The 27,947-nt window shown below is 37.2% G+C and overlaps 1 protein-coding gene across 3 annotated transcripts; it reads right to left on the reverse strand.

Moving 5' to 3' along the window:
* Positions 1 to 55: 55 nt before the first annotated feature.
* On the reverse strand, positions 56 to 27,840 carry POLE2 (DNA polymerase epsilon 2, accessory subunit). 3 transcript variants are annotated; one of them, XM_072963008.1, is made up of 20 exons: positions 27,690 to 27,744; positions 27,408 to 27,516; positions 23,510 to 23,610; positions 22,102 to 22,177; positions 20,277 to 20,354; positions 20,047 to 20,140; positions 16,705 to 16,779; positions 14,364 to 14,447; positions 13,676 to 13,732; positions 13,197 to 13,245; positions 12,496 to 12,568; positions 8,937 to 9,109; positions 8,494 to 8,583; positions 8,267 to 8,321; positions 7,711 to 7,770; positions 7,546 to 7,623; positions 5,887 to 5,995; positions 4,879 to 5,055; positions 3,050 to 3,117; positions 56 to 178 (listed from the first exon to the last, which is right to left on the reverse strand). In XM_072963008.1, exons 4-20 carry the CDS (start codon positions 22,164 to 22,166, stop codon positions 160 to 162), a joined length of 1,404 nt encoding a protein of 467 aa, XP_072819109.1. In that variant the 5' UTR covers positions 22,167 to 22,177; positions 23,510 to 23,610; positions 27,408 to 27,516; positions 27,690 to 27,744; the 3' UTR covers positions 56 to 159. The 3 variants fall into 3 exon arrangements, with proteins under 3 accessions (XP_072819109.1, XP_072819108.1, XP_072819110.1); XM_072963007.1 differs by lacking the exon at positions 27,408 to 27,516 and having other exon boundaries at positions 27,690 to 27,840; XM_072963009.1 differs by lacking the exon at positions 27,408 to 27,516 and having other exon boundaries at positions 23,510 to 23,605; positions 27,690 to 27,742.
* Positions 27,841 to 27,947: the final 107 nt, after the last annotated feature.

Raw genomic sequence — 27,947 nt, forward strand, 5'->3', positions numbered from 1 at the left:
CATGTTTATTGTAAGTTAATACAAAGCTTTCATAAAATAGAAACTTAGAACATTCTAAACTTTACCATAATTTTATTGTAACAGTATCAAAATTACATAAAATATAAAATTAAGCAGAAAATTAGTAAATTCTGTTTCTTTACATGGTCTTCAAGAATCTCAGAAACCTTGAAGTTTGCTGAAAATAGAAAATATTCATAAAATTAAACATTTTTGGAAACCTTACTGTACATTCCTTAATATTTAGTTTTAGTTAATTCATTTTTTAAATAGGTCAATTTGCACATTGTTCCAAATTCAAAAGGGGCCACAGTGAAAAGTCACTCAGTCTCATACTCTATTTCTGCGCTCCAGAAGCAACTGTGTATCCTCATAGTCTAATCATATATAAGCATGTGGAAGGGAGGAAGTGCTTTCAAAACACATACACAAGTGGTAGGATATACTGAACACTACTCTGTGCTCTTTTTCAGTTAATAATAAATACATTATACTTAGCTATAACTTTTAAAACTACTCCCTTTATGGCTTTGAAATTTAACATAATTTAGAAAAGTTCTAAATAAGTACAACTTTTAAATGCATATACATTGAAACTATTGGTTTTGCTATTATAAAAACTACAGTAAACATAACTGCACCCACTTTTATGCATAAGCCAAAATATACCTGTGGGATATATTCCTAGAAGTGGAATTGCTGGTATATGACGTTGAGGTTTTAAGAAGTCTTATCAAATTGCCCTCCATAAAGGTTTTTACCATTTTTTATTTTCACCAACTTTGTGTGAGAATAGGTGTTTCTCCCCTACATCGCCAATGTTGTATTTTTAAATAAAACAACTGTATTTGAGAGTACATGTTGAAATAGGGTTACCCTTATCTACTTTGGCTGTATTTCTGTGATTAACTCTACAATATGATTCCACAAATATTCTAAGAAAAGATTTCTTCTTAGGAGAAACTAATTAGCACTCTATCTTGAAATTTTTTCTCTCTCAAAAATAAAAGCACATCAACTTGTTTGACCCAGCACTGAAGAAGAAGTTCCTGAAATTATCAGTACAGTTTTAGTTTGGAAATTATGTCAAGGGTTTTTAGCATCTGAGTCCACAGAAGTTAAAGGGACCAATCATTTCAGCTCAAAAGACAGCACCAACTGCAAGACAAGGACTATTCTAGAAACTTTTAAGAGGGACAGGCACATAAGGGACTTCCAGTACAATGTGTAAGGAACCATCAGAAATCTACTTACTGTACTCAGAACACAAAATTCTGCATGGCACTCGGGGAACACTGCACAATGTAACTGAAGTGTCTTGTGCTAGCATAATTAATAAATCAATTAACTTCCTATTGTGGTTTGTTCACTTATATCCCAACTCATTAAAACAAGAATATAAAGTGGTTTACAGAGATAGATATAATAAAAAGATAAAAGTAAGTGAATAAGGAAATTCAGGCAAGAGAAAAAAAACAGATCAGAAAAGAAGATGAAGACAGAGCTGCAGCCGACATTTATGCCATTAATTCCTCTGCAGCTGCAGCTACAGGTGGGATACAGGTTTGGCTGTGCTTCTGGCAGCTAAAGCAAAGGGAGTCTATTAGATGTATAGTTTCACCAAGATAAAAACAGTGGCTTGGAACACGGATTTCTCTTGTCCTGAGACCTGTTCAAAGTGCCCACTATTGGTTTTCATAGCAGAGTAAATTTTCTGTGTCTGTAAGTTTATACCAAATCTCAGTTCAGTAAAAGTCAACCTAAAGATGGAAAAAATATGTTCCAGGGGTGACATAACCCTGGGGTCACAAAATCACTGTTGACAACAGGGACTGGTGAGACTGGGTAAGAGCACTCGCCCTTAGCTAAAGTCATTCCAAATCAATTTTTTTTTTTTAAGGATTCAGTGTGGGCTAGGTAAAGTCAAACACATGTTAGATTTATGGAATAGAATCTAGAATATTGGTGACCTTTATGAAGAGTGTCTGTCTGGTTATACTCCAAAAACTAAGCAGTGCCTGGAATACAGTGAGTCAAATAAATGTCAAATGAGTGAATCCAAGAATAAAATTTAGAATATCTCAAAAAGTAAATGGACTTCAGTCCTCCATGAGTACTGAATAGGAATAATGCATAAGGTTTTTTCCCAAGAAATATATATAAGAAACTGTTAGTCATGGTTTCAGGGTTAGAAAGCAGAAGTATTTTTCCTTTTCAATTTTATACTTTCCAACAGTTTCAAATTTTTATCATATACTGGTATTCATTTTTATTTGAATAAATATATTAGTAATAGAAAGAAAAAAAAGACACTTGGGCTGCTGTTCAAGATTATATTCTCTAATGAGAACCCGGAGGGTAGTTAGTTGGTTATGGTTCTTAACTGGAGGTGGGAGCTTTTCCAAATACAATTAGCTAGGAAACCACACATTAGGATGCCTGAATCTAAAGGAAACAGTGTTGACAATGCATATTCCTGGGTTCTACAGCTAGAGAGACATTTGATGAGTCTGGGGTGGGATCCTGGAACTTGATATTTTTAACAAGGACCCCAGTGGATTCTAATGCAGGTGGTCTATAGAACAGCCTCTGAAAACCACTACCCACTGGGGGATTCTTTTTTTCCCCAAGACCTCCCCTCCGCCACCGCAGACCCTCACCATCGTCACCCTCAATCCGGTCCCCCTAATTCTTTGCTGTCAATTTAAGGCAGATTACCTAAGTTCTGAGAATCAACCATGTGGAGGGCAAGGCTGACCTCTCAGAGGAACATCACCACCAGGGGCCAGCCTGTGAAAGAACCAGCCACCTCCACAGCTCGTCTGAGAGTCTCTCAGAGAATAGTTCTTACCTATTTCATACAAACGTGCCATCAATTACGTCCAATTCTGTGTCACACAGTATGAACACAGCAAGTTCAGCCTAGAACATTTCCAATGGGCTACTGTAGACATTTTAAACAATCTCAGCACACCTACAGAACATCCGATTTTGAGCAATATTCTACCAAGAGACAGCCGTTTCTTGCTGTTCCTGAGAGTACACTTACCTATCTTCTACTGTCTTATTGGAAGGATAAAAAACTTTGAATGAAAATCCACTTCTTGGAAAAGAGCCCTTTGGAGAGAAAAATGCCCATAAGTGAATACTCAACTTTTATAAAAGAATTCCTATTTTTTTAATCAAATTCCTTGCTTGTGACTTAAAAATGTTACCAGATGTGACTATAAAGTAACGAGACAGAGCTTTGCATGATCTTTATAAAGAAAAAATACCACTATAAAATATCTGCATTAGAAGTAAAAAGTCTTTCAAGTTGACTAGACAGTTTTATGCTAACAGATGTGACTGGAAATGCTTAGAAGTGGTTCTACTTAGTGTAAGGAATAAACAGTACTGGGTGATGCTAAAAAAGCATGTAAGACACTCAAACATCCCGTTCAGGAAATCTTTCCTGCTCTTCTCCCTGGTGAAAATCTGGGTTTGATTTCAACCCGTAACATTCCTCCAGTGTGCCCCCAAAGCAACTGAGCAGTAGTCACACATGCAATTGTCTGTCCATTACTAAACTAAAGTTACTGAGCAGATAACTCCGTCTTTTCAGTCCTTGTGTCCCTGGCACTAACGCAATGCCTGGCCCACTGCAGGCATTCATTAATGGGAAGAAGTATCAAGCAGGGATGAAGCAATGTCAAAAGCAAGTTTAGGGTTTGCCCAAAAGGTATAAATAAGGTAAAAAAGATATAATGATGGTGTAGGACGTGGTGGTTTATTCATTTACAGAATGAGAAAGTGGAAGAATTCAAAAATGAAGTATATGCAGAGTATTAACTATGAGAACACCCAAAGAGTTCAATTTGAATAAGGAAATAACATCACTGTGACAAGAATATGGAAATGTGAATAAAGATTCTACAAAATCAGGCCACAAATTTAAAACAGTGCAACCAAATCAGTTAACTATGCTCATCCTTACAGCAGTAATTCCCAACAAGGGACAATTTTGTGCCCTAGGAGACATTTGGCAAACATCTGGAGATATTTTCCATTGTCACAACTGGGGTCTATTGGCATCTAGTGGACAGAGGCCAGGGATGCTGCTAAATAAACACTGTACAGTGCACAGGACAGTGCCCCACAGCAAAGAATCATCTGGTCCAAAATGTCAATAGTTCTGTGATACAGGAAGCTGGACGAAATTAATGTGTTTGAGGAAAGCAGTAACCAATAGTGAGGGAGGATGTTTCAGAAATGACCGAGATGAAACAAAGTACTAAAGTTTAAAATTCACAAGAATCAAGGAAGCATACAGATTAAAAATCACTAGTAAAGATACTTGTTTGACATAAACAGTAACGTGTATGCAGCAAAAATTACCCAACTTCAAAAAGTCAATCATACTTTTGTAGAAATTCAGAAGCAACTACAGGATTCTGAAGCAATTTCAAGTTTCTGCATAAAAATTAAATAGTACATTGTGTCCCAATAAGAATTTCCACATTCATCAGACTTAGATTTTTGGGATTTGGGCAATTTCAAAAAAAAAAAAAAAAAGAAAAGAAAAGAAAAACCATCCTCCAAGGACAAGTACCATTAGTATGTTTAAAGAGAATAGGATATAGGTTCTGGAAGTAATTTCCAGAAAGGAATCTCAAGGTAAGTTACTTTGAAGGGGAAAATACTCATTTGCAATTATAACCTTTGGTACATTTTTTTTTAAAAGAAAAAGTCACATTACTTTATAGTCACACTCTCCTTTGAAAGTTTAAGAATGTATTTATACCAAATCAAATCAATGTTTCCTTTATATTTTCAACAGTAACTGATTAAACATGTTTTAAATTTAAGTATGATACATAATGTTAACTACGTTCTTACAGGGTTTATGCAGAGGCATTCGGTATTGGTCAAAGTAAAAGGATCGTATTTGTCTGCGATGACAAGCAGATCGGGCACAGGGTACACTCTCAGGGCATAGTCATACGCCCAGTACACCGGGCAGACATAAAGAGGTAGAGGAGTCAGGTGTCCTTGGGATAAGATAGTCTTTACAAACTACAAAAGAACGATACAGAACAAAACAAACTTCAGTTCACTTGTAGAAGCTAAAACAGCGACAAAGAATTTCAAATTAAATACTAATTACCAAAGAGACTTAGAACATTTGAGAAACAACTGGGAAAACTGAATCACAGAGCTTTGGGGACACTGATATAAAATGAAATTAACTATCCTGTATTTTAGGAGAAATTTATGAGTTTTCATTTAATATCATAAAAGTTACTCCCTCAAATAGTCACTTTGCAGCAACAATATATTTTTAGCTGCCTAGTGAACTCATTTTAAATATTTACACTTTAAATATTATACAATAAATACAAAAAATGCTCTGTATGATCTACTTCCATACCTCACAAATGAGAGTACATGTAACCAGTGATTGACAACTGGATGTCAGGAATCTTTTTTTTTTTTTTGGATGCCAGGAATCTTGAAGCTAACATGATAAACACTACACATCCTCCTGATGTGAGCATAGACTATGAAATTATTTAATAAACATGATAAACATGAACATTTTATTTAAATAAATATATACAGAGAACTACAATGTAAGATTTATATGAGTTTTACAAATAAAATGGGAAGCTCCAAAGAAATTTACTTCTTGTTCTGAGTTTTCTCTGTCCATGAGGAGACACCTCAGTAAGAAAACTGAGAAATACTGACCTTAGTAACACAAAATTTCCTTACTGACAGAAGTATGTTCGAATTATTTTGAACCATAAATAAAAACAACAAAAGGGCAAGTGATTAAGTGGCTGAACAAAATTTTATACAATGCAACATGTAAGATACTTTAATAAAGAAGACATTTAAACTTACATGATTAGGAATATCCAAATTGCTACTAGGAAAACGGACACAGTTTCTGCACATTTTATTCACTAAGTCTTCACGAAAGACAATAATTTCTTGTGTACAATACTGAATTCTGAAATGAAAACAGGAGTTGAATTTGACTTCCTCAGAACAATATGAGGTAATTTTAAAGGTAAAATGTTTTATAATACAAAGCCATGCCCACTTCCCACCATTCACCACAGCAAAAATTCAACCAGAATCTATTCATCCATTCATTTGACAGCAATTAACTGAGCTTTTCATATGTGTCTGGCACTATTTTAGGGATGCGCGAACAAAACAGAAAAATCCCAGCTCTCATGCAGTTTACATTCTATTAGGGGAGGGCGATCAGGGAAAATATACAATAGACATGATAACTATACAGTGTGTTCGAAGATGATTAAGTATATGGCAAAAAGAAAACAGTTAACAGGGATCCTCTGGGGAAAGGGAAGGGCTGGAAGGCTGGAGTGCTAGACAGGAGGATCAGAACAGGTAGGGCTCATAATGAAGTTTAATCTGAGCACAGATTTGAAGGAGGTGAGAGAGTCAGGCAGACATACAGAGGAAGAACACTACAGGCAGAGGGAACAGGTGGAGCAGAGGCCCTAAGATGAACCATGCCTGGCACATCTGAAGAATAAAAGGAGGCTGGAGTGGCTGCAACAGATGAGGAGAGGAGGTAGGAGAGGAAATCACAGAGGAAAGAGGGGGTCACATGCAGGGTCCTGGCTACCACTGCAAGGATAAGGGGCTGTTACCGAACAGCATGAGGGGTCCCATCCTTCTGGGTACATCTTACATTTTAAAGGATCACTCGACAGTGTAACGGACAGACCACAGACGGGCAGGGGTGGAAGCTAGAGACCAGTGAGGAGGCTGTTACAGTAATCCAGGCTAGGGAAGGTGGCAGAGGACCGCAGAGGCGGGGGTATAGAGAGGTGGCCAGATTCTGGATATATGTTGAAGTCCTCCTTCAAATTTTTGAAGGACTCCCTGAAAGCCTGCATGTGGAGAGAAACCCCAAAGTTTGGGCTGAGCGACTGGAAGGATATAGGTGCCACGAGCTAGGACGAGGAAGGCTACAGAACAGGGTGGGGGCGGATGGGGGAAGAAGGTCAGAAATTCAGTCTGAAGTTGTCTATTAGACATCCAAGGGGAGATAAGGAGACAGCTGGATATGTGAGTCTGGAGTCTGGGAGAAGGATGTAGGGGTCGTCAATACATAGAGGGTATTTCAAGCCTTTCAACTAGATAAGGTCAGTGAATGAGTCAATGGGAGGTAGAAAAGAGGTGAACCAAAGACTGAGGGTATTCCCTCAGTAAGAGCCTATGGTCACAGTGACTGACACATATGGTAAATGTGTAATCTTTTCATTCTCCCATTGTAACTTTTCTCCAAGGATGTGTAATTGGAATATCTATTTTTAAATCTCTATCCATGATTCAACCTCCTAAATTCAGTATTAGTGAATTTTTTTAACATAGTTAAAATATTTGTAAAGTTTTGAGAAAGCTCAAATAAAGAGAAATTTTTTCTTTTTATCCCATAACAATAAAAATTCTGACAAATTTTAAGAAACAAGTTAATTTTTAAATGAAAGGGAAAAAAATACAACACAAAATACTAATATTTACCTGCAAGGGTTAGTTGTAAAAACTGAAAATGGTACTCTTTGTCTGAATTCATCAGTGATGCTTTCAGCAAATGGTGGCCTATAAAAACAATTTACGTGATATAGTATATATTTTTGAATTTTACAGAATTTTCTTCACTATTGCAAATATCTGAATGAAACTTACCTTGGTAAGATGGAACCAAATCCAGGGTCCTCTGGGCCAGGTACAAACACAAAACGACTACTGTAGCAAAATTCAACATAATTCATTCTAAAAATGTTATTGCATCACTATCCAGTAGTCTAAAACCAAGTTATTGTCTTTAATTAAATTGTGAATTTTAAAAATTTAAGTTTCAACTTTAAATGATTTAACTTTAAAGAGACACATGTGGCCAATAACTATCATATTGAATGAAGAGTGCAGCTCTAGACCTTCAGAGTAATGTCACCAAGAAATTCAGAATAAAGGGGGAAAAAATATACTGAAGAAAAAGAAAAAAAAAAGAAATTCAAAATAGGCTTGAAATTATCATTCTTCCCTTTTACTTTTCAATATAAATCGCGACTAAAGTGTAACATACATTATTGTGATATGAGGATAACTTTATCTCTTAGCTGTACTAATTTTCTCAACTTTTTCTTCCATTTTCTTAATAATCACTGATAAAACTTAGGATTCATTTTTTGTGGTTTTAAAATAAAACTGAATAAAAAAATACAGTAGTAGAAATCATTACCTTTGGTGAATATTTGGGTATTCACATATTATATCTGCCAAAGTTTTTAGGGAATCTAAAATTTTAAAGGGATATTAAATTTAATTTGCATATAATACACATAAATCAAATTTTATATAGTTAGATACAACCATACATCTTTTGAATGAGATTAAAATATTATAGATTATTTCTTATCAATTTAGTTTATATAAATGTAGAAACACTTATAAATAGACCCTCAATACCTTTCAAAGCTTGAACCTGATTTTTTCCATATGGTGCAGACAAAAAATTACCACAGAAAATAAAGCAGGTTGGAGGTGCTGGTGAATAACCTAAAAATCAAAGAATAAATGAACATCACTTTTTTAGCCTAGAAATCAATTAAAAATTCATTAGTTTTTAATAATAAAGCCTTACTATTTTAAAAACAATACCTTATTTTAATAGCTTATTATAATAAAAAAAAAGCCAATTTATTGAACACTTATTTTGTGCCAGGCCCTGCAATGGCATGGTTAATCTCACAACATCCCTATAAACTGAGAGAGAGATTAAGTAACCTGCTCAAGGTATCAGGCTGCAACTGAAACCCAGTTCTATCAAACTCCAAAGCCTGTCCTGTTACCCACCCTTGATAACATGAACTCATAAAAGTTCAAAAAAGAATAGAAAAAATGACACCTACCAGAAAACATGGTGTGAAGTTTTTCCAATACTTCTACTTGGTCCAACCAAACATCAGATACAAACACAAACATGGCATCTTTATTCTCTTCTTCTAGTTGTTTTAGTTTTGCAGAAGTCTTCACAGATGTATTAGAAGGCCCTCCAAAAAAATTAATATTTCCATAGTATGCCCTAGATAATTATAACATAATTATTATCAACTACATTCTGTTGGAGATATTTTTCTGATAATTCTACAAATTTGGCTTTCTTCTATCTAATGAGGTTATTTTCCCATCAATGTAAACTGTACTATGGAAACATATTATTTGTAGCACTTAAAAAACAAACAAGTTTATTTAAATGTTCTTAAGTGAGAAAGGAAGAAATACTGAAGCAGTAAACAAAATATTTAAAGTAAGTAGACAATCTATGTATCATTTAAAACTTACTAAAGCAAAGATTAGAATAAATAGTAATTTCCTATGTAGTTGAAAGTAGGAGAAGTAGGTAATCAATTTGAATAAGAACTAATAAAAGCCTCAAAAAAAGTGCTAGTCATTTGACCAAATAATTCCACTTCTAGAAATCTGTTCTAAGAAATTAAAGGTGTCTACCTTCATCCTAGAATTGTGAAAATTTGAAAGGAACCCTAAAGCTTGCCAAGAAAGGGTCAGTAGGAAATTGGAGTAATCTGCACTCCCAGCCTCCACTGCTTTTGCTTCCACTGGCTGCCATCCTACAGTTCCCAGCTCAAATGGACAATCCTAGACAGGCACCCCACTGAGGATCCCAGAAGAAGTCAGATCTCCCCATTACACACACTTGTAGGACCCTGCACTTTCCTTTATAGAACATATCAAATTGGTAATCAGCTGATTATTTGTTGTTGTGTTTTTCAATTTTTTATTGAAGTGTAGTTGATATACAGTGTTCGTTTCAGGTGTACAGCAAAGCGATTCAGTTATACACATTCTTTTTTTTTTTTCAGATTCTTTTCCATTATAATCAGTTAATTATTTGGCTGATGGTTTAATGTCTATCTCGCCTATCCAGCACCTAACCCAGAGCCTGGCAATATAGCATGTGCTCACAAAATATATGTGCCGAATGTCACAAATCATGTAACAAAAAGAGTATTTCATGGTAACGGAAAATATTGACTGCATATCATTAAATGAAGAGGCAGTTTACAAAGCAATGTACAGTATGTGTCCATTTTTAGTGTCCTAAAAAAGGGAATATATGTAGATGTACATATTCACACATAAAAAGAAACTCTCGATATGTGTCCGTATCTTGTTAGAGTTGATTCTTGTTATTTTCTGTAATTATATTCTATAAAGTCATTGCAAACACTGCAGTAGGTAATAGTGAACTTTGCTCCTAAGGGAAACATGTAAATATATCAGATAGATTTTAATATTAAACCCTGAAGAAAGAAACCCAAACCATCATATTGGTAGATTCTATTTTCTTCATTTTACAAAAGAGAAAATGAGGTTCAGGTGTTACGTGACTAGCCTGAGGCCATCCCCAAAACAGGTGCCAGTGTCAAGTCACAATTTTGCTGTTATCACAGGAAGGAAATAAGTTGATATAATTGTATAATGATTTCAATTATATACCCAGCCATAAACCAAAGCATCATAGAAATACCTATTAAACTGGTTCTTCAGAAATTAAAACTAACGTCTTCTATCCTTGATTCACAGAATATAAGGTGCAAAGACAGAAAGAGGAAGGCCTGGCAGTACCTATTTTCCCAAGAAAAAGTCTAGGGATTCTAGGAACTCTAATAGCACTGGGCTCAGAAAACACAAGTCACATCCCCGGTACCAGTGAAAGAGAGAAACAGTAATGAAATCCCAGCAAATCTCTATCCTAAAAAAATTATATGATAAACTAGGCAACGGTGGGAAGGCAATAGGTCAGCATAAATCCTTTTGGGACAGGACGATCTTGTAGAGACCTACTTGTATTTATTTATCCCCAAAACAGTATTTTATTCATAAAAAATACTAAAAAAAAAAAAAAAAAAACCCTGTTGCTGAATCCATTGATTACCACCAGAATACAGCCCTCTGAACTTTACCTTGGAGGTATTTTAAGAGAAAAATAATTTATAATCCTAATCTGAAAATGATTATTTTACTTTACTGTACTTTATGACACCTCATACCAGTCTGTTGGTGTACTAAACATACACAAACAGTTCAATTTAGAGAAAATGGGACAATTTAAATGGAAGATTATTTGAGACATTACAATGGTGATCTCTTGGCTAAACTGAAATGAATGGTAATACTCAGGGCCAGTTTCCTTGATTATACCTCTCATTCCAAAGTAGTAATTTTGAGGCATATATTAAACTAAAACACCAAGACAACAGCAATTATGCTTTATAGTCCCCCAAACCCCTCCCATGCTATGCAAAGTCACAAACTAGCACTAAAAGCATTCACTTAGAAGTGAGCTGGCTTGATGAGGGCTTGTATTCTCTGTGGTGTGACCAGCACTTTCCCCAGGATCACTTCAACAGGAAGAGCAGGTACACGGCAGGTACACGGCAAGGGCTCCCCGCTGGCAACTCCCAGCCGGCAAACGTGGCCTTGGCACCTGATTCACACAGGCACACTGGGACTAAAATCTTAATCCTTACACTTCTTCTTGAAATCGTCATGGAATCTCAAGATCAGAAGGCAATGACTTTAACTCCCCCAGAGGTAGCAAACTCAAATGCTTACAGGCTCCAGGAAGGTAATACTACATATCAAGGCAGCGGCCAGCTGAAGCGGACAAAGTCTAAGTGAGGGTGTGCACGCATACGCTGCACAAGGTGGGTGACCACTGCAGTAGAGTTGTGTCAGGTGAGAATTCAGGCGCAGTATCACCAGATCTGATTGTTCAAGAGAACTTAAAAATCTAGCCTTTTATAAGAAATCTACTAACTTTTAAATATTGGAAATTAATTTAAAATGTATTTAACACCTCAAAGGGGAAAAACTAAAAGTCTGTAGACTACATTCAACCTAGCAGGACACCAGCTACAACTTCTACACCATCATTCTGACTCTGCTCAAACACCCTGAGTGACAGGGGACTCACTCCTCTCAGAGAAGGCCCTTTTGGAAGAGCTCTAATATTATAATGATTTTGCTTCTGTTAAAGAGCTATATACTCTGCCTCTTGTAACTTTCACTCAGTAAAATACAAAATAAGAACTTTATATTACCACAGGAATTATATTCTGCTAAGTGTTTTCCTATCTTTTATCTCAGTTGAACTTCTCATCAGGCCTCTAGATAAATAAGATTGACAGATTGGAAATCTGTCCCGGTTAAAGTCAAATACAAATATGTTATTGCAAGTAATCTAGAAGCAACCCACTAGTTTTCAGTTATATATAAAGCCCAGTCTTCTAACTCTCATTTGCCATTACTTTGCATTCTACCACAAAGCCTGAGGCCCTGTAGTAACTGAGATATGATATACCATCTTACAATTGTTACTGCCAATGATCTTACAATCATAGTATTACAAAATTCACATAGAGCTTCAGTCAAACATATTCATACCTAGTGGTACTAGAGGGTTCAGTGGGTGGAAATCCAAAGGCATTGACATGAAACACCTGATCTTCAAACCAACCTGAAAAAAGATACGTAACGAATCACTTTCATTTATCCAATTCTCCTTCTTGTTTGAAATGATAAAACTATAGAATACGAAGCAGTAATGCTAGGTCATCATCTCATCCCCAGGCAACTAACTACAGAATCTGCCAATCCCACTTAGCTACATACCAACTTCAGATTCAGAGACAGCCTCAGTTGCATAAAAAAATTCGTGAAATAATAACAGATTTAGAAGTAAAACTTTCTCATTTTTTATTTCACAATACACGTTAGAGTACAGAGAGATAGGTATACAGATTAAGAATGTTTCATTTTATGACCATGTAAAATCTGTTTTTGTCTAACTTTACTGAGATATAATTCGTATATCATATAATTCACCCTTTAAAAGTATATAATTCAGTAGTTTTTAGTATATTCATAAGTTGTACAACCATCACCACTAATTTCAGAATATTTTCATCAACCCAAAAAGAAACCCTGTGCCCATCAGCCATCTGAGAGTTACTTAATGTTGTCAAAAGTATGCTCTCATAATCAATATTCTCCCAAATTATATTATGTTAACATATTTTAACCAATGTAGAAATGGCTTTACCGTAGAATGAGGAGGAGGACAGGGAAAAAGTATATTGACTTACCCTCTGCTAAGACAAAGCATGACTCCGTGTATAAACCACTATGGAACTGGTACACAACAATTAAGGAAAATAATTCTATTTCTATGCTTGAGGTGGTGATAAAGTCAACATACATCTTGCACTCAACAGGACTTCCAAATAATAAATTCAAAGACTTCATATTTAAAACTGTGAATATATCATAGCTTACAAACTTTTAGGTTTAAATATCCCCACGTCTGATTCTAAGATGTAGCCTGGTACTGTTGACAGTATAGATCACTCTTCGCATGTTATAAACTTCCTCAGTGATTTGTCTGGATTCTCCAAATAAGGAGGAATTAAAGGGTTTTTGTCTTCGTTTAGGATTATATCTCTAAATTCCTATGCCACCATATGGAAGTTACACTGGGAGCCCAAATAGGTAAATCTGAGAATGATATATAATCATTTTCCCCAACTCATGCAACATAGTTTAGAAAAATAAAAGTGAAGGATATAGCTTTACTAAGATCCAGTTGCACTGTTCCTGTAGGATCTTCCAGAAAAAATTTTCCCTGAAAAAAAATTAAAAGAAATATGTCCACATTTATATAAAAATGAATACTATGACAAAATAATTAAATACTCACCATTTTGACAACAGAAATATAGTAGAGAGTATAGTGGATTTTTTAAAAATTAGTTAATTCCTAGTCCAGGCTTTTCCTTTACTAGTCTGGAGACCACAAAGTAATTACTTAATTGAAACTCAGATTTCTCATACATACTTGATAGGTACGTGCAGAATGACCACTGCCGATCAAGAGATGGCAAGAGGCACACTGGCTGGCTGCCATAAGGAGGGCCTCACCCAGTGCCTTCACCCAAGAGAGCCAAAATCATCTCCCCGGGACCAGGATGTGGTCTGCAGCTTTGCTTGTTCAGACACCTAGTACTCTCAGTTCAACCAGAGGTCACTGGGGGACTAATTTCAGGCTATGCAAACTGGTGGACTGCATATGACACTCCTTCCTTATGTCTACTCAGGAAACCAAGTGCAAATGAAGAGGTTACACCATGCCTGAGAAAGGCACTTTCAGAGAAGGGTACATTTCTGTAGCCTCTGTAGAAATGCGGTATGTAACCAACATTTTATCAGTCTGAAGGCTGACAGTAATAGTTGGATGTTTATCAAATTTAACTTACCTCTTTTAACTGCGTTATCATTCCAAGGACAATCACATCTCTGATTTTGGCTGTACAGCCCAACAGGGTTTCTATTGTTTTAAGCTAAAATAAAATGAAATAAATTCTTATAGACTAAAAATATGTTCTTTTAAGAAACTAATCTTTTTATTAATAAATAAATTTTGAGTGCACATTTCAGTAGTTATACCTATCTTACAGTAGAAAATCAAATAAAACTTACAAAATATAATTTTATCCTACAAAAAGCTAAAGTATCAACTGATGACAGCTTGGAAGACTTATGCCTAAAGGAACACCATATCAACAGAGGCCCTTATCAACAATTACTGACGTTTCATACTATATTGTTTTGAATAATGATAGGTACATTTTTCTTTAAAATATAAAAAATACAAATTTTACTTATTTGATCAGTACCTCTTAAAAGTAAGTGGAAAAAATATATTCCAATTTTATTTAGTATTTTGAAAGTTTGTCACTATTATTTGCATTCTCAATCTGACCATTATATTTTTATCAGAAAGTTAAAGGCAGTAATAATTGGGGCACCATTTTAAAAAACCTTTCCAATCCTTTTCTGTACATATAATCCTAAATATATGTTAATACACACATATATAATTTATAAACACACACCATATAGTTTTTGTTTTATTTGCAAAGATGAATTCATATTACTTGTATTATTCTGCAACTTAACTTTTTAAATTTAATATGTCTTAGACATTGTTCCATTTAACTATGTATAGATACACTTCATTCTTTTTAATGAATAGAGGTATCTATAGGATATATACAACAGTTTATTTTACCAAACAGATTTGTTTTACCAAACAACTTACAGGACATTTAAATTGTTCCCAGTTTTCTGCTAATAAAAATAATGCTTAATATTTGTGTGCACCTCTCTTGGCCCATTGCATGGGTATTACTGTTGGACGAATTTCTACAAATTCCAGAAACAGAATTGTTGGATGAAAAGGTATATAATTTTTCATTTTTATAGGAATTACAAGGTTGAGCTGCTTCTATCTTTACCATACTATTTTTTTTATTGCAAATAATGCATGTTTACTATAGAAAAAAATTTAAAAATTCAGAGAAGACACATCATCCCATAATAATCACTGTTAACATTTGATATTGAGGTTCCTCCTAAAAAATATGAACCTCAAGCAACACAGGAGTACGATGTACATTTTAAAGTTTTAAAAAATGAAATACTTAGGATAAATCTGAAGAAAAGATACGTAAGACATGTATCCTAAAAACTGGGTTAGAAAAGATCTCTTAGAAACAATACCAAAAACAGGAGCTATAAAAGAAAAAACTTGATAAGTTGACCTTCAACAAAATTAGGAACTTACTGTTCTTCAAAAAGACTGTTCATAGAATAAAAAGACAACTTAGAGACTGAGGAAAATAATGCAACTCGTCAATCAATAAAGCGACACAGGAATAGAAAGCTCTGACAAAGTCTCCCGAGGAACCATAACTGCAGCTTGCACAGGGAGGATACCCGTCAGGGACTATAAATGGTGGTTTGAATAGTGAATATACCAGCAGGGATACAAAATGAAACTGCTTGGAAAGATAACAAGAACAGTAAATTATTTTCCTAAGCCTTAAAGTTGTTTGGCAAACAGGAGGAGAGAAATCATGCCTCTGGGTTGTGGGCATCTGAGTTGCCACAGGAAAATTAATATATATAAGAAAATACATAGACAGCCTTTGGTAGGGAAATATAAATAATGTCAATTTCCAGAACTTAATACAATTTTTATATCCAACAAAAGTTAAAAGGGGAAATTATCAAACACTATAAACGTTTTCCCCTTATGGTGCTGCCATCAGACGTTAGTTTAAGCATTATCTAGTATTAGCTTCCTTAGTGCCTTCAGCAAAATTTTCACTTCAACTGATACAGCATGTCTTAGTAGAACAAGTGTCTGGAGGTGACCAGAGGGATGGGTGGGCAAGGACCAGGATTTTAGAGTATGGGTGAGGACAGGAAGGATAAATTTGAAGGTTAGTCAGAAAGTCAGTGTATTATCCAGCAAAAGGACCAGGAGGACTAGGGTTCTGTCTTGGTAGCCAGACTATCTCGGGGCTAACACAGTCTCAGGGCCTGCCTCAAAAAAGGAAGCGGTTGCTTCCATTAGAGAGTGGCAGAACCCAGGACATGGATTTTCTCTACAGTGGGCATGCCCAGGTCAGTTAGCTCATTAAACAGTTATCAGCGGTTCACTTTCATTTAAAATTCAATAAATTAAAATTAAGCAATAAATATTAAACTCGTATATTTACACCCCCTAAATAACTAGGTAAACATTCTAACCTGGAATTTGCTTCCGCTTTCATCAGGGTGGGAACCTATCACGGGAGGAGTAAATAATTCATGTCTGTGGGTCCTCTAGAAAAAAGAAAGAGTCACATGAATTACTGAGGCAGACATTTAAAACTAAGATTCATTACAACAGCATTCTGACAAAGCTCTGTCCTTAAACTAATGGCACTATTATCTCTTCTCCACAAATTTGAAAACCCACATAATTTAATGAACAAATATCTAGACATGTAAATTTAAAAATTAAAAAAGTAATTTAAGTTTTTTTTTAAAGGTCTACTGTGTACCTGACCGTAGTGCACTCTGGGCTGAGGATATGAAGACAACAAATCAAGTTATCATCCTCAGAGGACAAGGGCCAGTGAGAGAACTGTCAACAGGTCACAACTCAGCAAAGGACTCTCAACAGACGGGGCCATTTAAAAAGATCCTAAATAATAAAAAAAACACTTTGCTAGGAAGAGACAAAAGAAGGCTGAGATAAGACATCTCAGGCAGAGGAAGGATGAGTCACAAGAAAGAGTTTAAGGGTAAAGGAGTATTTAGGAAGTGATGTTAAGTTTAGTACAGTTGGATCATGAGGTGCACAGGGCTGAACGTTAGATAACATGAGAGATTGGTTGGAGCTTCTAGTCAGGAACCTGACCCTCCCTCACTGTGGTGCCTGTAGTTTAAGTAGGGCTGGTGCCCTTCCCACTTCCACAGACAGACCACCAAGTCCTAGCAGATCAAAGTACTGCCCCACTTTGGGCAGTGACTGGCTCAGGGTTGAGCAAGTGCCTGAAGCTGGGCCAATAAGAGATATTTGCTAGAACTACTGTTAAAGAAGAACTCTCTAAGAGTTACAAAGGTTACTAGTGGCCATCTCTGTCACCTCAGAGAGAACGTATTTGAAAGTAAAATCAATTTTTTTTAATTGCTGGGAGATCATGACATTGTGTGAGCACCTGGATCCAGCCATGCTTGACATGGCTGGGTCTCTAGACTTCTCCACAAGCTAAGAAGTTCCTTTTTCTGTTTTATCCAGTTTTGTAACCTCTAATAAAAGAGCTCCGACAACACAGACTTTGTATGGCAAGCCAAGAAGTTTATCTTACAGACAATGGAAAACAACAGTTTTGAATTAAGATTATGATAAAATCAGATTTACTTTCAGGAAGATAACTGCAATAAAAATATGGACTAAAATTCAACCCATTTCATGAGGTTCGGGAGGGTTAAGTGACATATCCAAAATAATCTGGCTTTAACGCATAGTTTTAAAAAAAGAAAAAAAGGAGAAAGAAATGTGGATATTTAGCAAGCATCTTCTCTGTGAAAAGCACTGTGCCAAACATGGCAGAGGAAATAAGCAAGGAGTGTGTAGTCTGACAACAGGGGTAAGCACCCCTCCGAATGCAAGGCAGGGCCCACTCTGTCAGTGACATAGGAGACACACTGAATAGTCTGGAGGTTGAAAGCAGGAAGCGACTGCATCCAACTGGAGATCAAGAAGGGCTTCAGAAAGGAAGGAGGAATCTGAGAAGGCCCTTCCAGAATCAGGACCGTTTCAACAGTAGAGATAAGAAAAGAGCAGTCAAGAGAGTGAACAGTAATAAGCAGAGTCACAGAAGAAGTGGAAGAAACAGAAACAATGATTCCATGTTTCAGTTTTGGCTCCTCTGCTTTTTAGAGGGAAAAGTAGAGATCAGGCCAAAAATGTAAAACAGGAGATCTCAGATATTAAGTACAATTTGTATTTAATTCAATAGATAGTAAACTTCCTTGAAAGACTTTTGAACAAAATGGTGAAGTTATCAGAGCTAAACTTGAAGATTAATCTGGCAACATTACATAGGCAATGGAAGCAGGAGAGAAGAGATCCTTGGTACTCATTCTCTTCAACCTTTTTTCAGTGCTTTTCCTGCTGACCATCCACTCTTCCTTAAAACCACCTTGTGCTTCCACCATGTAACACCACCATGGCTTGGCCTCCAAACTCTATCTTCTTCCCTTTTCTATCATCTCTCTTTCTTTCAGGATCTTCCCTGCAATCCCACCTATTACTCTAGGCAGATGCCCCCTAAATCTCTCTCTACCAGATCTTTCTTTAGCATCAGATGTACATTTCACATGATATCCTACCAGCAACCTTAACTCAAATGCCTGAAATTGAACCTGCCATCATCTTCCCCATTCTCTTTTTCCTATTGGTTAACATTATTACCATTATTCTACCCGTCAACTTTCTGGGGCTCAAAATCTTAAATCATCTTTGAGTCTACACTCTCTCCCTTCTCTTTCACATCCGATCAGTCACTGTGAACTATGGCTTCCACTGCTCCAGAGATGTCCCGTCCTACTCTTCCCGGGCCTTTCTCCCTTCAGGCTATCATACTGTGCCAGGACTAATGCCACAGACTCCTGTAAGTCTTCCCTCTGACTCTGATTCATCCCAAAATCTGCTGAGAGAGGAAGTGCTCAAGAAACCCACTGTGATCCAGTCTCTATGTTATTTTAAGGCTCCTTATACCAAGAGAACAGAGTCTCAGCTCCCAAGAGGGGCACCCGAGGCAATCTCACAATTTAGCTCCCCGCGACTATCCCAGCTCATCCCATGCTACTCCTCTTCACGAGCCTTCCCTTCCGCAGAGAGGACTGACCACTCATCATTTCCTGCACAAAGTCCACTTTTTCCTTTTGCTCATTGTTCACACTGTTCACCACCTTTTCCCCATTTCCACAAGATCAAAGCAATCAAGGCCCATGTCAAATGCCATCACTTCTTTAAAGCCTTCCCTGATTTTTCTGTCAAGCGCATTCTGTTTGTATCTCTTCTATAGCATGTATAAAATTCTACTTTATATTTTATTTGTACAAATGTTTTTAACTTCATAGACTGTAAGCTGCTAGAAAGTAGTATAGTGTAGGAGGCAAAGGTTGGGCCCCAGAGTCAGACTGACTGGATTCAAATTTTGTCTCTACTTATTAGATGTGAACTTTGGGCAAGTGACTGAAGTTCTCTAGGTCTCAGTTTCCTCATCTGTAAAATGGGACTAGCATTTATACATACATTGATGTTATGACGATCAAATGAGGTATATAGTATCTGTAAAGTGATAAACAGTGCCTAGCATATCAAAAGCATGTAAGAGATGTTAGCTATTATTTTTATCATCATCATGATGGTTAAAAAGAAAGTGGCTTTTTTATTTCTGTATCCCTTGTATGGTCTCAAACATAGACAGCCCAATAACAGTCTACTGTTATATCAAGCTTTAAAGTACAAAATTCCATCTTTTAAGTATCCCTAAGTCTTACCTAGGCTGAAACAGTCTTTTTCTCCTGTCTTACCTGGTGCAAAATGGTATATCGTTCACGAAACAGCTCTGCTTTATCTCTTGCTGTCCCAAATAAATTTGGTGCAGGGTGGTTGGTCATTAATAAACTAGAAAAAAAGGATTGCCTGTTTATGGCTATCATAATACACCAAGGAAGGTCAAAAATGAAACAGGAGACTATAAACCTTCTAGAAAAAAATGTACATTTGAAATTAGCTTAACATCAATGGTTGGCATACTTACGGAAGAAATTTTTTCCTTTCCGAATTGTACACAAAGCGTGGACTATCAAATGCTCCTATGATATTGAAAATATGTTCTCTGAAAAACAACCCACAAAAACAGACCTGATTTACTAAAACACAAGTATTCTAGGTGAACATGAAAACCTGCATTATAATCTTATTTCATACACACGTACTTCTCACAGCTCATGTGCACAATCTCTTGTATTGTCAAAAGTGAGGATAACATTTTTACCTTGTGCATCTTCCTCTCAGAGAAGAGGAAGCACTGCCAACAGATACTCTCAAGCAAACAAAAAAATTTAATCAAGTTAACTTGTAATTATGAATATTAAGAATCTGTTGAAAAAGAAGAAATCTCTCCCAACATGTACTACTTTTACAAGCTAGAATATTATTAAAGGGTATGATTCATTTCCAACAAATTTTTAAATCCAAAATATTATACAAAAGTGACCCAGGAAAAGATGTAAAATAGGAAAAGAACCTCTAAAACTCTGGCCGTATCCTTGACACTTACAGTGTTAGAGAAGGAAAATCAACAAAATAATTTACCTTCAGACACTGTTAATAACATAACCATGTTTCAAAGAGGTTAAAAAAAAATCCACAGCACTATTGTACAAATATTCCAATCTAAAAAGTTTTCCCTAAAATTATATCTGTTTGTCTCCCCAAATGAAAATGATCAAAAAAATTCATGCTATCCTGGTGGTAGCAGGAGCAGAGAACCAGTGGACCAGTAGATTCTAGGCAGAGCACCATGATTTTCTAGTGGATCAATCTTGGCAATCTTGGCATTTAACTTACCATACCGTTTCTTCATCTATAAAAACGAGGGCCTCTCCCTTTTGCTATAATATAATGACTTTCTGACAACTGAAGTTGCAAAGATCATTTACCATTCAGTCCCCACTCGACCTCTGTATTGGCTGACGATAGCATATAAATAGCTTGACAGAAACAACCAGTAACTTCAATGCCTAGTTTAGGATTACAAGCCTTTACACTTCCAATACAATCGTTTTGGTTTTCTGTTGATGGCTTTGGGGCATGCCACTGTACTCCAGTATCTTAAACAATGATTTGGCAAGGATAAAACTAAAATTCCTAAATTTCTCTATTTTTTAGCAGCTCTAATAAGTTCTGACAGGACAAAGATTAAAACTACTTACCAAAATGAGTAATGACTCTTCCGTTATCCCCATTGCCCCAAACAGGAAAAACTGGTTAAAATTAAAACTGTCTCTATCCATCTCCCCAGATGTTTTCCTCTCAGTTAAACCCCATGAATTTGGAAAGAATTATCATATTCAAAGGAGGAAAGGAAAGACGTATAGTTAGGGAAATAAAACCCAGGAAAATCACTGCCATACAAACTCCTAAGCTCTAACAGCATGAGACAGGGCAAAGAGTCATGAAACTGAGGTGCTCCCCTCATCTGCCAGTCACCATGTGACCCAAGTGAGGTCACTGAATTTTCGGGACTCAGCACTTTCCTAAGACGAAAAGGAAATTACACTTCTGAACAATCAATTCAGTTCATCTGTAGCCTACAGAATATAAAATCAGATCAGATGGATGAGTGGCAAAAGTGAGTCATGGTACAAATAATACCAAATCTCAAATCCTAGGGGAAAAAACAGTAAAGCTGAGTCATTTAATATCAAAGTTGATAAGGTAAGCTATCACTTAAAAGGAAACACTAAGAAATAACCACCACAGAAACACTGACCACAGATTATTTCCCCAAGAAAATAATTTAAAATAAGCACTCAATAACACTTCCAACGTGGGGAAAAAGTTAATTTTTTTTCACGTACATGGTTTCATCTACGGACTGACTGCACTCCTGGACTGCTGCTTCCACTACAGACCGTTCGATCATGTTTGATGACACTGAAAAGACAAGTTCAAAGTCACATTTTAAAAACAGGCATAAGAATTAGTTCTTTCCATGGATAGCTTTTTTCCTAAAAATAATCTGCAAACACTAACCCCAAGAGATTCTCATCACACAGGTTTCAGGAGGAAAAAAGTGTTCAGTTAGGACCACAGCAGAAACCGTATCGCAAATGTCTTCATTTTCCACACTCAAGTACACTTAACGTACCTTACTACGCAAACAAATGCCTTACTTCTCTAAATACTGTTTAATAACATACAGTCAAGTATACGAATGCTTCTGTAAGCTCCGAGGTGTAATAAGGTTACATTAGTATAACTTGTAATCACAACTATTATGTTTCAATAGGCATCACAGTAACAGTAATAACAATAACAGCCACCACTTACTAAGCCCCTAGGACACGTGTGGCACCATGCTCAGTTCTTTACAAGCATTATTAGATAGATGTCCTACAAGACTGACATTCCTATGCCCATGTCTTACAGACAGGGAAAAGGCAACTTCAGGAGGTCCAACAACCCACTCACAAACACAGCCAGAAGGCGCAGAGAGCAGCACACACCGGAGCCTGACTCCAGACTGGGCGCCCTCAACCACTCTGGTGTGTTCTCGGGCACAACACCACGTGCCATCTTAAATTCATGGACACTAATTTTCTACATTTAAACAGTTCTAAATTTTTCAATTCTAAGGAAATTTTAAAAGCAAAGGTATATTTAAAACTCCACCTTTAGAAGCAAAAATGAAATATAAGAGCAGTTTCTCCTGTATCGTGGAACATGTTTCTTCTGGTCCAGCTAAAAAAACCTGGCATCTAGATGACATGTGGGAGCAGGCTACCCACTTCCCGCCTTCAGTGCTCTAGAAACACTGGCCATCTATTTTCTGGGAGAAAAGCATTATCTCCTTTGTAGGCCCATGCTTATGGTAAAAGGTAAGTGTTCAACAAAAAGATCCGTAAAGAAAGGCTGAAGCAAGAAGGCAACGTTAGTCCTTCTCATTTACTTTTTTTCCCCTCAAATATCTAAGAGTACCTAACTTCAGTAAGACAAAGTCATAGGCAGACAGAGAGAAAAAAAGTGACCATAAAGGAATCAGGGGAATCCACAAGGGGGAAGGACTGTGAAAGAGTCTCAGGGGAACGCCCCAAGGTTCCAACAGAACTAGAGGTTACCCCCTGGCAGGAAGTGCCGCCAGGGGTATGTCTCATACCGCTGGGACACCTTAATACTGAAGCCTCAACTTCTACTTAAATCTATAGCTCTAACTGAGGCTGGATAACTATATGAACAATTTAAGAGCTATCAGAAAATGTTACTTACAGGGTTGCTTTTCAACTGCATCGATGATCTTTTCCAGGGCATCTTCAAGCTCGACTTCAGTGATAGACTGAAGAGCTTCTGTGAGGTACTTAATAGCTTCACTGACGACAGAGGGAAAGAAAAGATGAGGCAGGTCACTGGCAATTAAGGCTAAAAGTTTTATGCCAACATCTGGCAAACACTCATCAATCAAGGAGAGGAGCAGGGCTCTCCTTCCCTGTGCTTTTGGAACAAATTCTTCCTCCTATCATCTGCCAGCATAACCGTTCTTAAAGCCCCAAGTCACGTCTTTCTTTTAAGAAGCCTTCCTTGACCAGCCCAATCTGCTGCAATCTCCCCTTTCTTCTGGAAACTGTTAAAAATCTCGCTTACGGATACCTTAGATCTGCTACATTACATTAGCCTTGTAATATTTATTACCTGACATTTAAGACAGAACCCAGTTGGCTTCAATGTTCTGAACATAATAGACACTTAAATACATACTTATTAGTTTGATAATGCATTTGCTTAAATTCCACTAATTTTATCACTATTTTCGATTGTAAAATAGGAAAAAATTTAGGCTAGAAAAATCTTTGACATTTGAATATAGTCATAGAAGTAACACTCATTAAAATCACATGAATCTCTCCCACCCCACAATCAATAAATCTGAAATTTTTTAAAAAATCACATGAATTCCTGATTTTCATGCGATACTCAGAACGAATACTGTCTACCTAAACAATTAGCTAATTCCATGCCTTTCTATATTTGTAGAACACAACTTTACACTTTAACATCAATATTACTGTTAGAGTCATCACACTCAGTGTTCTGTATCTTGGGCTATTTATTGTTTCAAGTGTGAGTGTCACATCCCTCCAGTTTAGTAGAGATGATGCTCCTTCACAAGTGGAACTGTGTCATCCTTTGGCAGAGTGCTAAGAACACTAAAGTGACCCATAAATATTTGATTGAGCCCTAAAATCACACACATATTGGGTGAATCTTGGGCAAGCTATTAGTACAGACCAAAGCCATCCGCAGGCTCAGGCCCCTGCCAGATCTCATCAGGCTCATCCAGTGTCTCTGGCCTTCCTGGTGCTCTCCTGCCTCAGGGTCTTTATTTGATCATTTCCCCCCAACTTTTCACCTAGTCAAGTCCTGCTCATCTTTTAACATTCAGCTTAAACCATTCTTTTTTTTTTCAATTGAACTATAATTAATTTACAAAGTTGTTTTAGTTTCTGGTGTACAGCAAAGTGATTCAGTTATACATATACATATATAATCTTTTTCAGATTTCCATTACACTTTATTACAAGTTATTGAATGTAGTTCCCGTGCTATACAGTAGGACCTTTTTATCTACTTTGTTTATAGTAGTTTGTATCTGCTAATCCCAAATTCCTAATTTATCCCTCCCCGACTCCTTCCCCTTTGATAACTATAAGTTTGTTTCCTATGAGTCTGTTTTGTAGATAAATTCATTTGTACCATTTTTTTTAGATTCCACATATAAGTTACATCATATGATATTTGTCTTTCTCTGTCTTCCTTAGTATTATAATCTTTAGGTCCATCCATGCTGCTGCAAATGACATTATTTCATTCTTTTTTATGTTTCCATTGTATAAATATACCACATTTTCTTTATCCATTCATCTGTTGATGGACATTTAGGTTGCTTCCATGTCTTGGCTGTTGTAAATAGTGCTATGAACACTGGGGTGCATGTATTTTTCGAAGTAGGGTTTTCTCCAGATATATGCACAGGAATGGGATTGCTGGATCATATGGTAACTCTACTTTTAATTTTTAAAGGAACTTCCATATTTTTCTATAGTAGCCACATCAGTTTACATTCCCACCAACAGTGTAGGACGGTTCCCTTTTCTCCACAGTCTCCAGCGTTAATTATTTGTAGACTTTAAAAAAAATGTATTGAACTTTATTTATTTAGGGAGGAGGTAATTAGGTTTACTTATTTATTTATTTTTAAAGGAGGTACTGGGAATTGAACCCAGGACCTTGTGTATGCTAAGCACGGGCTCTACCACTTGAGCTATACCCTACACTCTGTTATTTGTAGACTTTTTGATGATGGCCATTCTGACCAGTGTGAGATGATACCTCACTGTAGTTTTGATTTCCATTTCTCTAATAAGAAACAATACTGAGCATCTTTTCATGTGCCTATTGTCCATCTGTATGTTTTCTTTGGAGAAAAGCCTAATTAGGTCTTCGGCCCATTTTTTGATTGAGTTGTTTGGTTTTTGTTATTATGTTAAATGAGCTGTTCATATATTTTGGAAATTAAGCCCTTGTTGGTCGCATCATTTGCAAATATTTTCTCCCAGTCCATAGGCTGTCATTTTGTTTTATTTATGGTTTCCCTTTGTTGTGCAAAAGCTTGTAAGTCAAACCATTATTTAATGAAGCCTTCCTTGACTCTAGGACTGTTTATACAACTGGTTATACACTATCATAGCACTTCTTTCCTCAGATCCTTCTCACAATTGAAATTGAATAATTGTGAATTATTTAATATCCATGGTGGACAGACCTCTAAGATGACCTCCTAATAATCCATACCTCCTGGTACTCACATCGTTGTGCAGTCCCCTTCCCTTGGGTGTGGGCTGGATCTAGTGACTTGTTTCTAACAATAGAATGTATCAAAAGTGATGGAATATTTTTCTGCATTGTAGTTTTAAAAATAAAAATTTTAAAGCAACAAGATGTCATTTTCTTGCTTAAGTTACAAAAGACTGTGACTTCCATCTTACCAGCAGACTCTGTTGCTGGCTTTGATGAAGTAGGCCACCATGATGGGGAAGCCCAATAGCCAGCAAGGACTGATACCCTCAATCGAACTATCCTGGATGAACTGAATCCTACCAATCACTGAATGAGCTTGGAGGTAAATCCTGCCCAACTGACATCTGAGATGACTTCATCTTGACTGCAGTTTTCTAAATGACCCTGAAGCTGAGGACCCAGTTAAGCCTACCTGAATTCCTGACACACAGGAAATGAGAGAAGTGCCTGCTGTTTTAAACTTCTAAATTTTGGGGTAATTCGTTATGGAGCAATAAATAATTAATACACTATCTGCCCCTCAAGCTCCTCAGTGCCTTTCTCCTACTCACTTGCCCCAGCAGTACTTGCAGTGTATTTAGTGTATTTCTGATTGAATTAACAAATGACAGCTCAATATTAGGTCAAATTCTAAGCGAAAAGAAAGAAAAGTTAACTGATCAATTGCTCATATTTTTCAAAATGTCAGGGGTCAACTGAACAAAATTCGTTATTTTCTCGTAGAGCATGTCCACTCTTGCCCTTGTTCACCACCAACCCAAAAGCAAGGTTAAAAGTCCCATAAAACGCATCATTACAAAAACAAACCGAAAAACCTCTACAAACACAAGAGCAATCAAAACCTGGTACAGAAAAGTGTATCCCATTCTTCTTTTTTAAGGCAAACATATTAAAATTTAAATTTAATTAAAAGAGGCAGATTTAATGAGAAAAAATAGTGGAAAGGTTCATCCTCTAAGTCGTAGAAAACACGGAGGTAGCCGGGAGATTTATCAGAGAAGTTCTAAAGGAAATCTTTAAAAAAGAAAAAAGGAAAAATGATTCAGGAGACCTAGGAACATGCTTCAGACCTGCCCACTTCTCAACTCTCCGGGAACCCTCTCTCAGGAATAATGCCTGATCCCAAACTGGGAAGGCTGGCAAGGCCCACAATTTCTACACGGTGAGTTGACAGCTACCGACGTGGCAGTGGGCTTTCCCAGGTCTCTCATTCGCTGTCTCAGTAACTACGTGGAGTTGCGCTGTTAGTTCCCATTTGGCAGAGGCAGAGACGAAGGGGGCTGAGAGGTGTCCGAGCACAGCGCCAACTCACCGCTGCTGCCACACCGATCGCCGCTTCTCCGGCTGTTTGGCACCTGCAGGAGGGGAGCCTCCTCCCGTCCCGGAGCAACTTTTCAACTCCGCCCGAACGTCGGGGAGACCTAAGAAGGCACCGCAGCCTGCCCACCGCGCCAGATCCTCTTCGCTTCTTAGAACTCTTTCAGGGGCTCTCTCATTTTAAGGCCAAACTCCCTCTCGGCGCGCCCCGCTGCCCCGCACGGCGGCCTGACCCTGGCTCTCCCCTCCCGCCCCGCAAGCTGCGCGGCCGACTCACCCCCGGAGCAGCAAGCCGCGCAGCTTGAAGGCGGACAGCACCCGGCTCCGCAATCTTTCCGGCGCCATGTTCGCGTTTTGGCGCCACGGCCGCGGCTCCGCCTCTTCCCGGGAGCGCCCCGCCCCGGCCCCGCCCCGGGCGCGCAGTTCTCTGGTCCTCCGCTCAGTGCTCAGAGAGCCCGGTGGCTCCGCGTACCTGGCGTGGTGCATCCCCGCACCCTATAGGAAGACCACCCTGCCGTGCTCAGTCGCTCAGATA

Source organism: Vicugna pacos, chromosome 6 (assembly GCF_048564905.1).
Source record: "Vicugna pacos chromosome 6, VicPac4, whole genome shotgun sequence".
Classification (NCBI taxonomy): Eukaryota; Metazoa; Chordata; class Mammalia; order Artiodactyla; family Camelidae; genus Vicugna; species Vicugna pacos.